The following is a 16,727-nucleotide window of genomic DNA, read 5'->3' on the forward strand; positions in this document are numbered from 1 at the left end:
ATACGATCGTCTACCTACTCTGTTGTTTTGGTTTGGATTTTGTTTTTGAAGAATTTTGAACAAAAATTCCAGATCTGTTCTTCGTCAAAATCGTAATAAATCTTAATTTATAGCTACGATGTAAAAACTGATTTGAGATTCAATATCAACGAATTATCGTCTCTGTTACCCATAGATTTGATTTGAATTTCATCCACTCTTAATTTTTGAGTTCATATGAACTGGTCTGGTGGTGTTGGTGGTGCTGGTGCAGGTTCTATAGGAGGATGAGGAGGCAACGGTGGTATTGGAGCAGGTTTGGAGGAGGATTTTGAAATCAGTGATGGTGTTTTTCAGAATTGATAAATGTTTAGGCTTGATTTAATGAATTGATAAACTTTAGATGAATGTTTAGGCTTGATTTAATGAATGTCAGAGTTGATCTGCAACTGCAGTTGAGTTGATCTGGTGTTGAGTGTTCGAATTGAGAGGTTTTGCTTGAATTTATAGGAATTAACTTCCTAAGAATCTTATCTGACAAAATTATGCAACTCAACCTTCAGATTCAGTATATGTCATATGTTCTGTACTTTAGATCTAGTAGCTTCAGTGCAATTTGTTACATATAATGCCATCTTATTTCTATGGTCTAGACTCGAGTAATCTACTGAAGTGTCATGTACATTCAATGGTTCAGTTTGTGGTCTATACTATTTTCAGTATATGCCACATGTTTGGCTCTCTTGGATTTAAGGATTCTCTTATTGAGCTTTGCAGTTCCTTGAGAGTTTCTGATTTCAATTTTTCTCTAAACTTATCTTGCTTCTTACTAGTGCACTACCTCATATTGTAGGAAGGGATCATTTGATTAATGTCATTTCAAAATGTGGATGAAAATGGGCAGAAATTTGAAGGTCATGTGGATATTCCATTGAAGGAGGACAACATTCCTGTAAATTCTTATGAGCATGCGAGTAGTAAAGCTAATAGCAGCTTCACGCTGCCAACTTATGACATTCCAGAATCAAAGAAACTGCATTCAAAGATGCCTTCATTTTCTGACTTTATTCTTATAGTGAACACTCAGAACTTTCATAAAGAAATGCTTATATCAAGGAGAAATTCATACCAGAAGATCCTTGTAATGGAGAAGAGAGGAGTCCAAGTTATTGAGCGCGAGATCGATTATCCCGTGGATCTTATTCTCAGTGCTGCAATGTGCTTAGTATGGTATGACTGCAAAAGCATTGGAAACAAAGCAATAAATACAACTGAAGCTTCGTCATTTGTGCCTCTATATGTTGAAAATATTGCAACAAATTTTTTTGACATCCCTGAGTTTTGCTTTCAGCGACCGTGCTCTACTAATCTGTGTTTCTGCCTTAAGGGGTTTTGCTCTAGAAGCTGAGGACTTGCCGGAGTTTAATCAGGTTGGTTACGGTTTTCTTTTGTAAGTTATCTGACTTTTTTTGGATGTGGAACTATTAGTTACACATGCTAATTAGATGTGTAACTATTAGTTACACATGCTAAATGGTTGTGTAGATACGAGTTACACATGCTAATTAGATGTGTAACTTATAGATACACGTTCTAATTGAATTACTAGTTAGTTAGATGTGTAACTACTAGTTTACTTTGTTAGTTACATGTGTAACTATTAGTTAGTTAGATGTGTAACTTATAGATACACATTCTAATTGGAGCAGCAATGGTTGAGGCAATGGGGGAGCAGCAATGATTGAGGCCCTGGCATCTAAAATCACAGCTTGGGAGAATGAAAGACGTGTCGAGTTTACTTATGATGGCGTAAGCCCTTCCCTCTTTCCCTTTCAAATCTTCCCATTCTTTAGTTTTGAAACACCAATCAGGGCCAAGAGCAATTTCCTTCATTATTTGAGATTGTTGCAAATCTCAAAAATCTATCTGATGTGACTGGTTTTTATTTTCCATCAGACTAAGGCACTTTCTTCTTTTGCTCTGATATACAGATTCGACTTCTTTTGCTCTGATATGCATGTGTAACTGCGGCATACACAAACTTTATGGATGTGTAACTGTTGATTACACATTCATATTGCATGTGTAACTATTGCATACACATGCCATATGCATGTGTAACTATTGCATACACATCTATTTTTGTAGTCACCGAGATTTGAAGGTTCCACCAATTTCCCTTCAGTTTCAGTGTTTGGAGTTTTAGACCATTTTTGTTTCTTATGTTGTGTTGCTAGTGAATTTATTTGGTATACGTATTCATGGATTTTTTCAGCCTGAAAATTTGCTTTTAGATTCATATGGTATGGAACTTTGAATGTGTAACTCTCAACTACACTAGTCATTTCATGTGTAACTGCTAGTTGTACTAACAAGATGCATGTGTAACTGCTAGTTCATTGCTATCGACATTAAGCAATATTTGTTTTTCTCATAAACATTGAACAATATTTGTTTGCATTTTTGTGTTGCCATTGGTTCATATGTCTGTTCATTGCTATCGATATTAAGCATTCTTATGGACTATTTTTTGTTGTTCTCCTAAATATTAAACAGTATTCTTTCGCATTTTTTTTGACACTGGTTTATGTTTTTTTTTTATATATTTTAGGTTTCTGATAACTTCACAAAAGTTAATTGCTTATTTGTGGTATTGGTCTCGCTGGAACTGGAGTTGACGCTGGAATACACAAGTCAAATGCATGTGTAACTCTCGGTTACACTAGATAGATGCATATGTAACTCTCAATTACACTAGACAGATGCATGTGTAACTTCTAGTTACACATGCTAAGAAATTATTGTAAATTAGTATTAAAGTAATACATGCCTTTTTTTTGTATGTGTTTTTTTTATGTCTATTTTTTTGTACTTTAATAACTTTGGGCCTAGATTTAATAATTTTGGGCTTAAATTTAAACTTTATTTAATTTGGGGCTTGACAATATATAAAAGGGCATGGATGTCTTTTAATAACTCGGAGCCTAAATATAAACTTCTTTTAATTAAGGGCCTCATATTATGGGTTATCCATGGGTTGGGCTTTAGCATAATCTTCCCAAATATGAAATAAGAGAGGACGGGCACATCCTGACCACGCTGCCAGATTCCATGCACCTTCTCATATACGACGACGTCTCCATACGCTTATGAGTATACACGTCGGAATCATTATCACTCTCAACCACAGGAGCGGGACTGGGGACGTTGATAAATCCTTTGCTCTTCAGCCACTTTTTTTTTTTGTAACTGAAAAGATTGAATTGAAGATTAAATAGAGTTTACATTGTTTGCATCCTCTTGAATCTGATAGATAATTTCATCAGGAGGAGCTAAAGACCAAACACCACTAATAAATTGAGTTCTAGCTAACTTTGGAAGAGAATCTGCTACTTTATTTTTCTCTTTAGGCACATAAGAGCATTGCCAAGAGGGATGAATACTTAATAAGTTTTTGATGTCTAGAATTAAATTGTGTAATCTCCAATCAATATCAAGATCGCCTTTTTAAAACTGCGTCCACTACAAGCCTTGCTCCAACTCAAAAATCACTTTTTCCAGCTTCTTCTGTAATGCCCATTGCATTGCCTCCCATAAAGCTTTGCACTCCGCTTGCTCTGGACTAGTCGCAGTCGTTAAATAGATGCACTCTGATCCATGATGCGCACCTGCAAAATCTCGACAAATTAGTCCTACGCCTCCAGTATTATTTTCTGAAATAAAAGAACCATCAGAATTAATTTTAAGATAGCCAGGTGAAGGTGGTTGCCAATGGATGTTAATCTTTTTCTGAGATGTAAGGAGTCTATTTTATAATCTAAAACGACAAATTCTCTTCTGCATCTCTGAATTATGATCTCAGGTGAAAAAGATACGCCTTTGAAAACCTTGTCACATCTGGTATTCCATAAACACCAAGCTATGATTCCTATCTTGCAGAGATCAGTTTCTTGAATCTGTCCTTCTATGAGTTTATCAAACCATCCACAAAGCCATTCAGATAACATGCTTCCCTGAGCAATGTGCAAACCCATTACTGCAAACCAGACTGCCTTAGAAATGGGACAGTCAAGCTCTTCAGCCATTCATATGCATCATCATCGTTGTCACGCATGACCATTCCAACGAAGCCAGATACTTTGGAGTTAGTTCCTATCATAACCCCCTTCCTCTTTTTCTGAGCAGCGACTAGCAACAAGGACATCAACATCCTCACCTTCAGAGTTATCTTCTTCGTCGGCATCACGCTTCTCTTCATCATCCTTAGCTTCCAGCTTCCAATCATCAGTGGGAGATAAGAAGTTGAAATCATGTAGGGCTGCCAATGGATCTGGGTCCTTCCGGGTATCATAGGATCCGAAACCATACCCCTATTATTTGACTCGGTTACGAGTCCTAACGGTTCCGGGTCCGGTTCCCAATTTTATGACTCAGAACCGGAACCGATAAAAATAACGGGTAACTGTCGGGTCCCGGTGTTTATCGGGTATTATAAGATATTTACACAAAAGACGCTTCTGAGATAGGATTCAGTGATCAAAGCATAAATAAACAACATTTTCAGAACAACTAAACGCTAGTCTTTTCTTCCCCATAGCTATGAACGCCGCCATCAACCAGAAACAACCAACTCCTTCCATCTTCAACATCAGATGAGAGATTAGTCCTCCTCACATTCAAATCTAAAGCACTTTTAGATTTTGTTTTGATAAATTAAGCCCCAATTGCTAAGAGCCACTACTGTTAGAATTAATTACAGAACCTAAAGTTCACATGAATTGCCACAAATTCATAAATTAACAACAGCATTACCAACATGTTCTTGTCATTTGTAAACATTAGATCCCGTCCTTATCTCCAACACATGTAGACAGAAAAGAAAGTAGCTAAATAATCTAGCCTATCAGAATCAGATCGTCATACTATAGAAAGTTATACATTAAAAAATTAAAACCCATAATCAAGATCATGATTTGCAATAATGCAACCTAAAAATTCAACCAACATTTTTTAGATCCACAGAGAAGTTCTTTTTAGATCCACGGAGAAATTCCAGAAATAAAGCGTATAAAAATAAAATAGATATAGTGAAGATAAATTGATTACGGTATGAGCTTGGAGGAAAGATTGATTATAACTCATAAGATACAGTGAGATTATTATGAAACAGAAAGGGATATGTTTCTGAGACTAGGAGAGATATGTTTTTGAGATTTCATGTATAACATATGTAGACGGCGTACCAGGGATATTTCTAAGGTTTTATACATTTTGTCGGGTACCCGAGAACCGCGGGTACCCGTCGGGTAGACACGAAAAATACCCGATTAGTATCGGGTCCTTATCGGGTATAAAACTGTTAATGGGTCAAATATAATTACCCGGAACCGGACCCGAATTAGCCGTGACCGGGTAAATGGGTACCCATTTATAGCCCTAAAATCATGTGGTACTCCCATGACTACCGTCCTCTCCGATTGAGAACCAGATTCTCCGGCAAGAAATTTTTTGCCGAATGAGAACTCAACGCCTGACACTTGGAAATCTTCTATCGAAAGGTTCAAAGGCTGAGAACCACTATCGACGTTCATTGGATGGGAAACATCTTCGCCCGCTGGCTGAGAAGTTGATCGTTTAGCATCAACATTTGTAAACACTTCAGCAGGCTTATCCCGACCCCCAAGATCCCTCTCTTCCTCCATTTCAGAAATCGGATCTGGCGTAGTTTCAATTCGCTCCTCATCGTTCTCTTCATCATCGGAATCTCTGCCTTCTTCGTCATCAATAATAATAGGGTTGTTAACCTCTTGCGCTTCGGTATCCTCACCCTCAACGGTTGAGGATTCACGAGAAGTTATCCTCAGTTTTTTCGGGGGCTGCAAAAGTCGAACATCAAGTTATGGTCTGAGGGGCAATATACGTAGATATTCAAATAGCAAGAAAATATCAAATCAAACCATACCTTGCAGTAGATTAAGCAGATTTTCTCTTTAAAGGAAGCACAAACTCAGAACTTTCTTATTCTCCTTCCTCCTGAATACCAAAGAAAAGTAAGGAACGATGGGGAATAAAAATGATATTAAAAGGAACGAGGATACCTCAGCAATTTCAGCAGCCGAGTAATCAACCGAAGCCAGTAAAGTTCAGCTCTCAGGGAACATAGATACCATAGCGTTCAGGTGGATCAGTTCGACCTAAAGTTTCATCCTTAGGTGCCCAACCATAAGTCCAAGGTCCAATAATGTTTAGTGGTGTGCGATGCCACTTATGATCATGATCACCGCGAAGGCGCTCCTTAGGAGGAAAGGCCTTCGGTTTATAGGCAAGTTCTCCGTACCAGTAACATGCTTCGGTTTAGTATCATTCACTTCACTTAAAATACGAACCACCCGGCTTAGCTTTGATTGAACGAAGCCCAACACTTCATTTCTTATGGTTATTCACATAGTCAGCGTAGGTGGGGTAGAAGTTATCCGGAGTATATCAATCTCGTTGTTGAGGATCATGGACGTAGCGTTTCATCGTAGTCTGAGCTTTACTGCGAAGATAACTCTCGTGAAAGCATTGCCATAAATTCTCATTATATAGAACACCAACAGTGGTCAATAAACGATCGTGACTGTAATTATAACCCTGTATCATCTCAAGAGTGGGATCATCACCCTCCCCGTAGAAACGAACTTCAAACTTCTCGAGACCATGGTTCTTCTTGAAAGCCTCGAGATCAATGTTCTTATAGCTGTGATTTTCACAAGAACCTCGTTTCTTCTTCTGCTGCGCTGCTGATGTAGATTGCTTTTTTTCAAAACCTTGTCCAAAGATTCAACATTAATCGAAGCTGAACAGCTCTTTGGTGTCAGATTATTAGCCGAAGACCTCATCGGGGCATCAGCCTTACTAGGAGCAATGGTTCTTAAAGGACGAAAATTCACTGGTTCGGTTTGCTGAGAAGATTTTGTAAATGGTTGAGATTAGGCATACCATGACCCTTTGGCACCAATATCCACCTTCAGAGCAATTCCTTGCGGCGGGCTCACTATAGGAGATCGCTGAAGAGAAGACTCAGGATAACGACGAAGTGAATGAGAGGCAGACCGTCGTAGCAGGATGATACTTCTGAAGCATCATTCATCAACGTTATGGGCAGGAAGACCAAGAAAGTTGTTAACAGCTGTATTAAAGGGGGATCCACACGAAAACCCTATAAATACCCAACTCCACCAAATGACAAGGGATTAGCAAATTCGGACTGACAAGAAGTATTCTAGGAGAAAGAAAGTAAGTATTGGGTATGAGCAACCTTCGTGTAATCTTATCTTTCCCTCCGATCAATGTCATTCGACTTATCTTTGTAGTTACCTTAAACTCGTAGTGAAAATCTAAACTCGTAGTGGAAATCTCTCAAAACCCCCGTAGATGTAGGTTTTCGTGCTGAATCACTTAAATTACTGCGTTATTTACATTTCTGCACTTATATTATGCTTGTTTATCATAACATGATTTATTCTTATTCATGCCGATGATATGTGCGCATTCGTATGTCATCGAAACCATCTACTAGTTACTGGATTATATTTTCATAATGATTCTTATAGTTTCATACCATTGCGAATATCGACTGCGGCATGAAGATACTCATCATGATCTTAGTGTTCACACTCGTGTATTATTAACAATAAACCAGCAGCTTAAAATAAGTTTCTTACCACGGTATCATGCGCCAGCACGACTAGTTCATTGTTCACAAGTATTGTTTTTATCATGCACCAGCACCACCTAGTTCACTGTTCACAAGTATCGGCTTCTTTTTCTTTCTTTTTTCGGAAAGTAGGACCGATTCATTAAACTCGGGAAACTGTTACATTCCTTGGGAATTTTGTTCCCATGGTGTCCGCTTGCGTAATGCTTAATAGAAATGAGGGACATACATTTTGCCAAACCTTTGTAGATTGATCAGTTGGATGTTGTACTTGATGTTTGACTGCCTGATTTGCGAGTTCGTCTGCTGCCTGGTTTGCCTCCCGGTAGGCGTGCTGGATTCTTGTGTGGGGTATTTGTTGCATGAGATTATTTATTTTTGTCAGCATACTCTTAAGGTACCAAGGGTGGTCGCTTGATTGTTGTTGTTGTAGTTGTATTAATGCCTGTGAGTCCATTTCGAACCGCACCCTTGGCCATTGTTGTTGTATAGCTAGTCTTATTGCCTACACTAATTCCCAGGTTTCCGCTGCTCTTGAAGTGGTATTGCCTAATGGTGCTGCCATTGCTAAAAGTATTTTTCCTTCGCCGTTTATGCAAATCACTCCTGCTCCTGCTAGTCTCGGACATCCCTTTTCCCGCCGTCTATATTTATTTTTATCCAGTTCTTCTGTGGCACTTCCCAACCTACCATGATAGTTGTTGTGGTTGTATTTGTAGGTTGTTGTAGATCTTGGGGCAGGTTTGGAAGTATTGGTATCAAGTGGTGTTGTGCCCAAATGTATTCTTTAAACATTACTCGGATTATATGAGTTGTCTGAATCGGAGTTTGCCGTTGCTGTCGATAAACTGCTGCATTTCTTGCTAACCAAAAATGCCACATTGTAAAGCCATATAGGATCTTAGTTGAATGTGGTATATTTCTGTTGAGAGCTTCTTGGATACCTGTGGGTTGTTGGTTGTGGTGGTTTGATGTTTGGTTTATGGGGTTGTTTTGGTTATCTTGGGTAAGGATTTGTTGCCAGACCTGGGTGGCCATGGTGCAAATGAGGTGGTGGTAGCGGGGGTTATGGGGTGTGTAATGTTAGTTATGGATGTTGGTGATAAGGTTTTGGTTTGTCTGTGGGTTTTGGTTATGTAGCTTTTATCAAAATGAAGAAATGTAAAAACAAAAATGAAAAAGCTGCCCAATTATTTTTCAATCTCAATATAATTATAACTCAGAGAAAGCTCAGCCTCTTTGTTCAACATTAATTTGATCAGCTTTCCTTCTCTAAAGAAAGACTGTAATCCACTCAGACAAAAATATTATATAGGTAGTACCCAAATAGTGCATAGGGGGAGGATAGATACGAGATGGGAGATCCAAAATTTGAGAACAACAAGAGGTGTGATGATGCCATATTAGGGAGATTATGACCACGCCAAAACTTCTAGAAAAGCTTCACTTAGCTTTCACACCAAATCACGCCAATTAGACAACCCAAATTAGCTTTTTTTGTTTCGGAAATTCTCTTTCATCATTGCAAATTTCTTTTTGCACTGAAGAACAGACTTCCCTGGAACTGCCGCTGAGACGCGTTCCCAGCGCTGATTGGTTTCTTTAGGAAATATTTTTAGAGCCTGAACCAAAGCCCTTTCTTGAACAGCAGACCAAGCATCAGGGTCCACAGCCAAAGAGACCCCACTTGAAATGACTGCAGCGTCAGCACTTTGCTGACCTCCGTTACTACTGCCTGAAGACTTTTCAGGACTGACAATTTTAGTGCCATTAGCTTCTGGCCCATTACTAGGATTACTCACTATCCCATCAGTTTCCTGTCTGGTACTTAGTGGGGATGCAATAGATGGCGCAGGTTTTCTCTTCTCAAGGAAAGAATCAAAAGCTTTTGCAGAGTCAGGCTTCTGGAGAAGTACTGTCTTGGTCGCCTTGAGAATCTCTTCTACGGATCTTCCTGTACCAATATACTCTGAAATAACTTCCCACCTCCGAGAAGTTCCTTTTTGGTATTTCTGAATTCCTTTTCTTAAGAGTTCAATCTCTTCTTTGCTCCAAGGTTTCTCTTTCTTCTCATAGCTTTGTAATGGATTCTCCACCTTAGCCTGCACACTTGGACCACTTACATTGACCTCGTGAGAACCATTTGGCATCTGGTTCTTCTTCCCATCATTCTTCATATCATTGCAGTCATCATTACTCCTCCCTAGGGCTTCTTTAAGAACTCGGTTACGATCACCTCCTCCTGATTTTTGTTCAAGATCACTGCAAAGCCTCCTTAGTCGATCAATATCAAATGACATGCACAGACTCTCAACATCATCTTCAGTGACACCAGATGACTGTTCTGAAACAACCAATGCTGATACTGTACGCAAACGAGCACGCTCTTTACGCAATAGCTTCTTTTCTTTCTCCTTTATCTTCTTCTGGTTCAAAGCATCTTTTGCGGCTTGTTTATCCTCTTCCTCTTTCCGGAGCCTCTCCTCTTCAGCAGCCTTAGCTGCTTCTTCCTCCTGCAACTTCTTTGCCAAGTATTTGGCTTCCTTTCTCCTTTGCTTCTCTGCTTTCTCCTCTTCTTTTCTTCTCGCAATTCTTGGATCCTTCTTATAGGCATTATCTATGAGAGAACGAACACGTGCATGTTCTTCCTTCCTCGCCTTCTCTCTAAGTTTTGAATTTTGCCTTTCCATCCATCTCTTATGGTCACGAGTCTCGGCTTGCTCAAGATCAAACTCATCTGCATGGGGAAACTCCCTCCAGCTCTTAAAGCTGTACCAAAAATCGTAGAAAGTATCTACTTCTTTCAGGGGACTATTGTCTTCACCCAAGGATGGAACTGGTTGGATAACCGACCACCTACCATTCCGCATAAAAGCTGGACCAAATACCTTAAAGAAGTCTTGCGGAGAACAGTCAGTAGGGACTTCATCATCAAATTCATCTGTGGAGTCATAAAGCCTTCTTCTCACAGGATCCATCAGGATTTCATAAGCTTCTTGGATGGCTTTGAAATGATTTTCTATATCATCTTTCTTTGCTTCCTTTGCAGCTTCAGTTTCCTCCGCAAGAAGAAGGGAAGCTTGTTTGTCAGGGTGATGCTTCAATGCAGTCTCCCTGTAACTCTTTCTAATTTGTTCTTCAGTAGCTAGAAACCGCAGATGCCCCAAACCCAACAAAGCATAGTGGTCGTGCTGATCCTTTCCGCTACCAGATTTTTTTTTCCCTTTACTGCTATACGATTCTGAAGATGCGAAGTACGACTCACCCTTGTCGCCAGACGCATTTTGATCATCATCCTGTACCTCTTCTTCTTCCTTGTTGCCAAAACCAAGGAGTAGAAGTGCTGCGGAGTGGAAGGAATGCCCTGCTGGTTCACGATTTAACTTACCAGGAAGAGCATTTGATGAAACATATATTGGTTGTCCATCAACGAGTTCCTTCGAGTAACAAATAAAGCGATGCTTCAGTTGGGTCACCATAATATTTGTAGCAGAGTTCACCAACTAAAGGAAAGCAAACTCCACAAAGCTTTAATAAAAATTCAGCCTCGAATTGACAGTTTCACTCCAACTATGCAATGGAAAAACTGCATTAAACAATTAAACTTATTAGCAATAAATACAGACATATAATTGACTAAGCAATAAATCTAGACAAAAGATAACCTATCTTCAACTCTTTGAAAAGTTTTTATTAATTTAATCTGAGGTTTACCAATACCAATCAAACAAAAATAACACCAATCATATATTCATTACTACTCCGTACACAATTGTTGACTTATATGATATGATTAGTAATGGAAAATGATGGACACATATTTGAGCCAAAACACCAGCAAATAATGGAAAAAAAAACTTCTAGACAAAAAGTTGCTCAATAAACTTGAAGTAACTTACAACCACAACAAACCAACAGAAAATCAAAGGTGAAGAACAAAACTCTCTTTGGGAGGACTCCATAGATACATTATTAACCCGTATGTGGCACTATCATGTAGATTAAAAACACATCTACGCGCCTACACCCAGACATTTTCAAACTCATATACAGTTATAACCTTCAGTCTTTGTTATACCATAGACATAATAAGTTACGAAATCAATATGAAGCCGAAAACTTAGTAACCAACTAGTTGTTGTTTTCTAGAATTCCTTCTTCCTAATTCTTCCTCAGCATCGAGGAAATTCTTCCTAATCTAGTAAAGAGACCTCAAGGAGTCCCCAAATAGCTAAGCAACTAACTAATCGAGAGTTTAACGTAGTCATCAACTTGAAATCCACGGATTACAGATTAACATTACTACCTTGATGCTTTCAAAAATTCAATCGCATATTTATCGGTTTGATTAGCTTGGGTTTCAATCATATCAAAATTTTGAAGAATTGAAACAAAATATAAATCAAATTGCTCCAAATTGAATCAAAATTTCAAGACCACTTACCTCAGATAAGGAAAACCACGCAAGATCTGAAGGATATAGAATTATTTCAGGGTTTCAAGAGAAGAAAAAAAATGTTGGAGATGAAACATAGATGGATGGAGGCAAAGATAGGTTAGGGTTTTTCTCTTTTGTATTCCTGTTTTGGTTTGGTTCTCATAACATCCGTTAGATGATGGGGAATACTTTTCTTCGAGGTATCTGAACCGCTACAAAACTACACACGTCTATTGGGAATTGGTTCGGTGGTATCAAGGGTGTAAAAGGGAAACTATTTATAAGTCGTGGTAAAGAAAACGGTATCGGGTCCTAAGACTCCCAACTCTAGGCGGGGGTGTGCGTAGTTTGTAGAACTGGAACAGCTTCACTGCTAGAACCAGTGGTAATGCTATTTCCAGCAAAACCAGAAGCAATGACAAGAATTTACTTCTTTTTTCGTGCAACAAGATATAATCACTGTTTGATCGAATCCAATGAGAAAAACAAAATACAACTACAAATGTTTCTCTGATGTAAAACTTGGAAGTAGGTCTAAAATAATTAAGACATATCAAAATCCTATGAAATTTGTGATTTAAATAATAAATCATCATTCGGAGAATTCTCAATGATCGCATAGGCCTTCAGCTGAGGATCTGAAACTACCCAATCTAGTGTAGGAATTAATGTTTGATCCTCTTTTTAGTGGGCTTCGGACGCTCTAATTCACCGCTCCAAGCCCGGTACATATTAGTCCAAATAATTCCGGAGAATACAGTTTCATCAAAATTTTGAACGAGTTAATCCAGAGTTCCCGATTCCTGTATCTTTAGTATACCTCAAATAACCTTCCAGCGATATCATATATAAATCAATGATTTTGAATGAGTTTTTAGATCTGAGATTCGAATTCAGAAAAGATTAAGAGAGAGCGAGACAAAGAGAAATTTTGGAGGCGATTAAACAGATAGAGAGAGATTTTTGAGGATTTAATCGTTTCTGCAACAGATATCAAACTCGGGTTAGTTTTCCATCTTTAGTTGCTTGTTTTCTTTTGGTTAGGCATTCAATTTGTTTCTGATTTGGAGTTTTTTTTTTTTTTTTTTGAATTCATGATATGAATACGATCTGTTACATCTTATTGATGTATTATCTTGATTTTATTTTGTTATTTCTTATTTTGATGTATTATCTTGATTTGATTCTCGTGAAACGCTTTTGATTACTGTTTTTTTATTTTGATTTTTGTTTTTTGATGCATGATATGAAATCGAACTGATATTGATTGTAGGATTTTGATTTATTAATTTTGTGTTCTAATAAGACTCCGAATCTTTGATCTTTGATTACCGATCGAGTATTTGATTTCTATTTATTTTTTATTATATAGAATGTGTACTTTCTTGTACACTGTATACGTTTTAGGTTATTCAAAACTGAAAGTGTAATTTGAAGCTTCAAATGTTATTATCTCTCTCATGTCTTAAAATGTTATTCAAATCCTTTTGATGTTAAATCTCTTTGTCAGTTGATTCAGATTTTTTTTTAAATCTCTTTGTGTTGGTGATTTTTAGATCTTTTTATACGTGATTTAGATTTTTTGACGTCTTTTCATATATATAAATAGTGTTTGTATAACGTTCTGAATTTTGTTCATGGTGAATAATTGATTGAGTAACTGATATCTTTTTATAGCATGTGTATTCTTTTGTACGTTGTACATTTTCCAATGAGTGATATCTTTTTATAGCATGTGTGTTCTTTTGTACACTGTACCTTTTCCAGTGAGTGATATCTTTTATAACATGTGTATTCTTTTCCACACTGTACATTTTCCAGTTTCTTATCTATATATATATATATATATATATATATATGGTGAGCATTCGACGCCTTTTCGTGTAAGTACGCGAAGCACCATAGATGAGTTGAAGCGTTTTGCATGTTAGCAGTTGAGGTATTTGTCTCATGAAACTATAGTTTTGAGCTATATGGACAATGATCGTAGAGTTTTGTACTTGGTGATATACAACTGCAAGGTCTGGTTGATCTTACCATTTTTATTAACAATGAAGATTTTTATTTAAATGTTGACGTGATTCAGAAGACTAGTTCTCGTTCTAAATCTGGATGTAGTTCTGGTTCTAGTGCCGCAAATGCTTGTGTAACTTAAAGTCCTAAGCTTGCGAGGTGGTAGATCATGATGCAGACAGGGGCAAGCCTCTTGTTTCTGATGAATGGATTTATATTTTCGACAAGATAGGTAGAAAGTTTATGGGTGGTGTTGAAGCAATTAGAATTGTTGTGGATAAGTACAAGCTAACTACTGGTTACAAGATTAGGAATTTGAAAAATAACAAGACTCGTTATACTGTAAAGTGTAAAGAAGATGGATGTTCATGGAGGATTCACTTTGGGCATGTGAATGATGACACTTATCAGTTTCTTCTGAAAGATGCTCATATTCTTCATAGGTCAGTGATGTTCATATTAGTCCTCATTACTATTTTTTTTCTTTTTTATGGTGTTCATAGCGGTGTAAATAGATTTGCACCGTATATATGTAAGCTTTTTTATGTGTAAATTTTGATGCACCTTACTTATTTTAGGAATTTGATGTATATGTCCATGGTGGTGTACATATGTGTGCACCTTGTGTATGTAGGCTTTTTTCTGTACATTGTGGTGCACGTTACTTATTTTTCCTTGTTTTATGTCCTTGTTTTTTTGCAGTTGTGGTGTTGGTTTGTGGTTAAAGAGTCCACCGGTGACGACCAAGTTAGTCAAGCATTTTATATCTGACAATATACAGGGAGATCCTAGTTTAATACCAAATCAAATCATTTCACTTTTTAAGAATACTTTATGAGCCCAATATTAAGTATCACCATGCTTGTAGAAGGAGAAAAACCGTATTCGAACAATAGTTTGGGGATGACGAGAAGTCCTACACCGATTTAGTTTGGTATGTCAAAGCCATTGAGGAAACTAATCTTGATAGTTATGTGAAATTTGAGATTGATGATGCAACTAGAAGATTTAAGAGGCTTTTCATATGTTTTAGTGCTTGCAAGCAGAGCTATAAGTATCTTAGGCCCATGATTTACTTGGACGCTACTTTCCTTACTAGTAGATTCAGGGGTGCTTTAATGGCTGCAAGCAATAACGGTTTTTACCCATACGCTTTTGCTCTTGTTTCTGCTGAATACAAAGAAAAATGGTTTTGGTTCCTGCACAATCTTAAACAAGTGATGGATGGTCGTCGGATTGTTTTTTTTAGCGATGGTGGAGAAGGCTTTTTACTGGGAATTCCAAAAGTATTTTCTGATTCATATCACATCTATTGCTTATAGCACATCGAGTGAAATCTTCCTATTAGATCAGGCGATGCGAATTCCAATGATGTTATCGATTTATTCTACAAAGCTGCTAACTCTTATACAACAACTAACTTTGAAGTTGCTTTGCGGGGTATGCATGCGCTTGGATATAAACATGTTGCCACTTATATCAGGACTATTCCAAAGGAGAAATGGGAATACACATTTTTCCCTGTATTCAGATATGGTACTCACTCTTCAAGTGTTGCGAGTCATTTAACAACTGGATTTATGATCTTAAATAGTTGTCTGCTTATGCTCTTCTCGATGATATACGGTGAGTACGATGTTTACTGTTTCATTCATTTGTTTTTTTGCTTATTAGTGAAGCTGCTTTTTATTTTTGTGTGCATAGTTGATTTGAAGCAGCGGATAGTTCTGCAACTATGGGTACATAGTTGTACACATGGATTTCCTTAATGTGTACATTGTCGTACACATATTTATCTGTGTTTTTTCTATATCATTTTGATTTGTGTTTTGTGTTTTTATTATTCAGTTTGAAGATTATGAGGAAGAATAGGTAGAGAAGGATAGAAGGTTTAGAAAATTTCAACACTAGGCTCACTCCCATATACGAAGCTTTACTAAAGTACAATATCGACATTGGTCATACTTGGAGGGTTAGTGAGTCCGGGGATCGATTGTATGAAGTCCATTATCCCAGGTCTCACTGTGTAGATCTTTTGCAGAAAACTTGTACGTGTCACATGTGTTGAGTAAATGGTTTTCCTTGTGCACATGCTTGTGCTGTCATTCATGTTACTGAGGAGGACATTTATTCATTTGTTGAGCCATATTTCACCACTGAATGGTTCAACTTGGCATACCGGGAGATCATATGCTCAATCCCCTATTTTCACAAGCGGCAGGTTTATGATCCTACTGATAGGGTTGTTGTTCCCATACTTATTCCTCTACCGGGTAGACGAAGAACTCAGCGTATCAAGAGTGCTTATGAGGAGCAAAATAATCCTATGATGTGCATAAAGTGATTCACCATTGGTCATCATAACAGAGTTACCTGCCCCCCCCCCCCCCCCTTGATGATTTTACTACTTCCGCTCTTTTTCCTTACAACTTGGTAGTTTTATTTATTTTTATGAACCATGTTCTTTGCTGTAGCTTTTAATTTGGTTACAATGGATGATGTTATGTTATTTTTTATTTGAAATATTATATGTTTTCTGGTTTTTTTCTTTTCTAATGTGTTTTCAATTTATGTAAGCCTGGATAATTAGAAAGACCT

The 16,727-nt window shown here is 37.6% G+C and overlaps 2 protein-coding genes and 1 long non-coding RNA gene across 3 annotated transcripts; 1 reads left to right on the top strand and 2 right to left on the bottom strand.

Moving 5' to 3' along the window:
• Positions 1 to 4,439: 4,439 nt before the first annotated feature.
• Positions 4,440 to 7,484, bottom strand: LOC113334541. The gene is made up of 3 exons (XR_003352863.1): positions 6,078 to 7,484; positions 5,942 to 6,012; positions 4,440 to 5,855 (listed from the first exon to the last, which is right to left on the bottom strand). It is a non-coding gene; the product is annotated as an uncharacterized LOC113334541 (long non-coding RNA).
• A 1,373-nt stretch (positions 7,485 to 8,857) lies between these two features.
• Positions 8,858 to 12,280, bottom strand: LOC113310023 (dnaJ homolog subfamily C member 2-like). The gene is made up of 2 exons (XM_026558563.1): positions 12,123 to 12,280; positions 8,858 to 11,264 (listed from the first exon to the last, which is right to left on the bottom strand). The coding sequence occupies exon 2, from the start codon at positions 11,155 to 11,157 to the stop codon at positions 9,166 to 9,168; it is 1,992 nt and encodes a 663-aa protein (XP_026414348.1). The 5' UTR covers positions 11,158 to 11,264; positions 12,123 to 12,280; the 3' UTR covers positions 8,858 to 9,165.
• Positions 12,281 to 14,048: 1,768 nt separating this feature from the next.
• Positions 14,049 to 14,967, top strand: LOC113355754. Its single transcript, XM_026598692.1, has 2 exons — positions 14,049 to 14,572; positions 14,832 to 14,967. The coding sequence occupies exons 1-2, from the start codon at positions 14,373 to 14,375 to the stop codon at positions 14,965 to 14,967; spliced, it is 336 nt and encodes a 111-aa protein (XP_026454477.1). The 5' UTR covers positions 14,049 to 14,372.
• The last annotated feature ends 1,760 nt before the right edge of the window (positions 14,968 to 16,727 follow it).

This window comes from Papaver somniferum, chromosome 1 (assembly GCF_003573695.1).
Source record: "Papaver somniferum cultivar HN1 chromosome 1, ASM357369v1, whole genome shotgun sequence".
Lineage (NCBI taxonomy): Eukaryota > Viridiplantae > Streptophyta > Magnoliopsida > Ranunculales > Papaveraceae > Papaver > Papaver somniferum.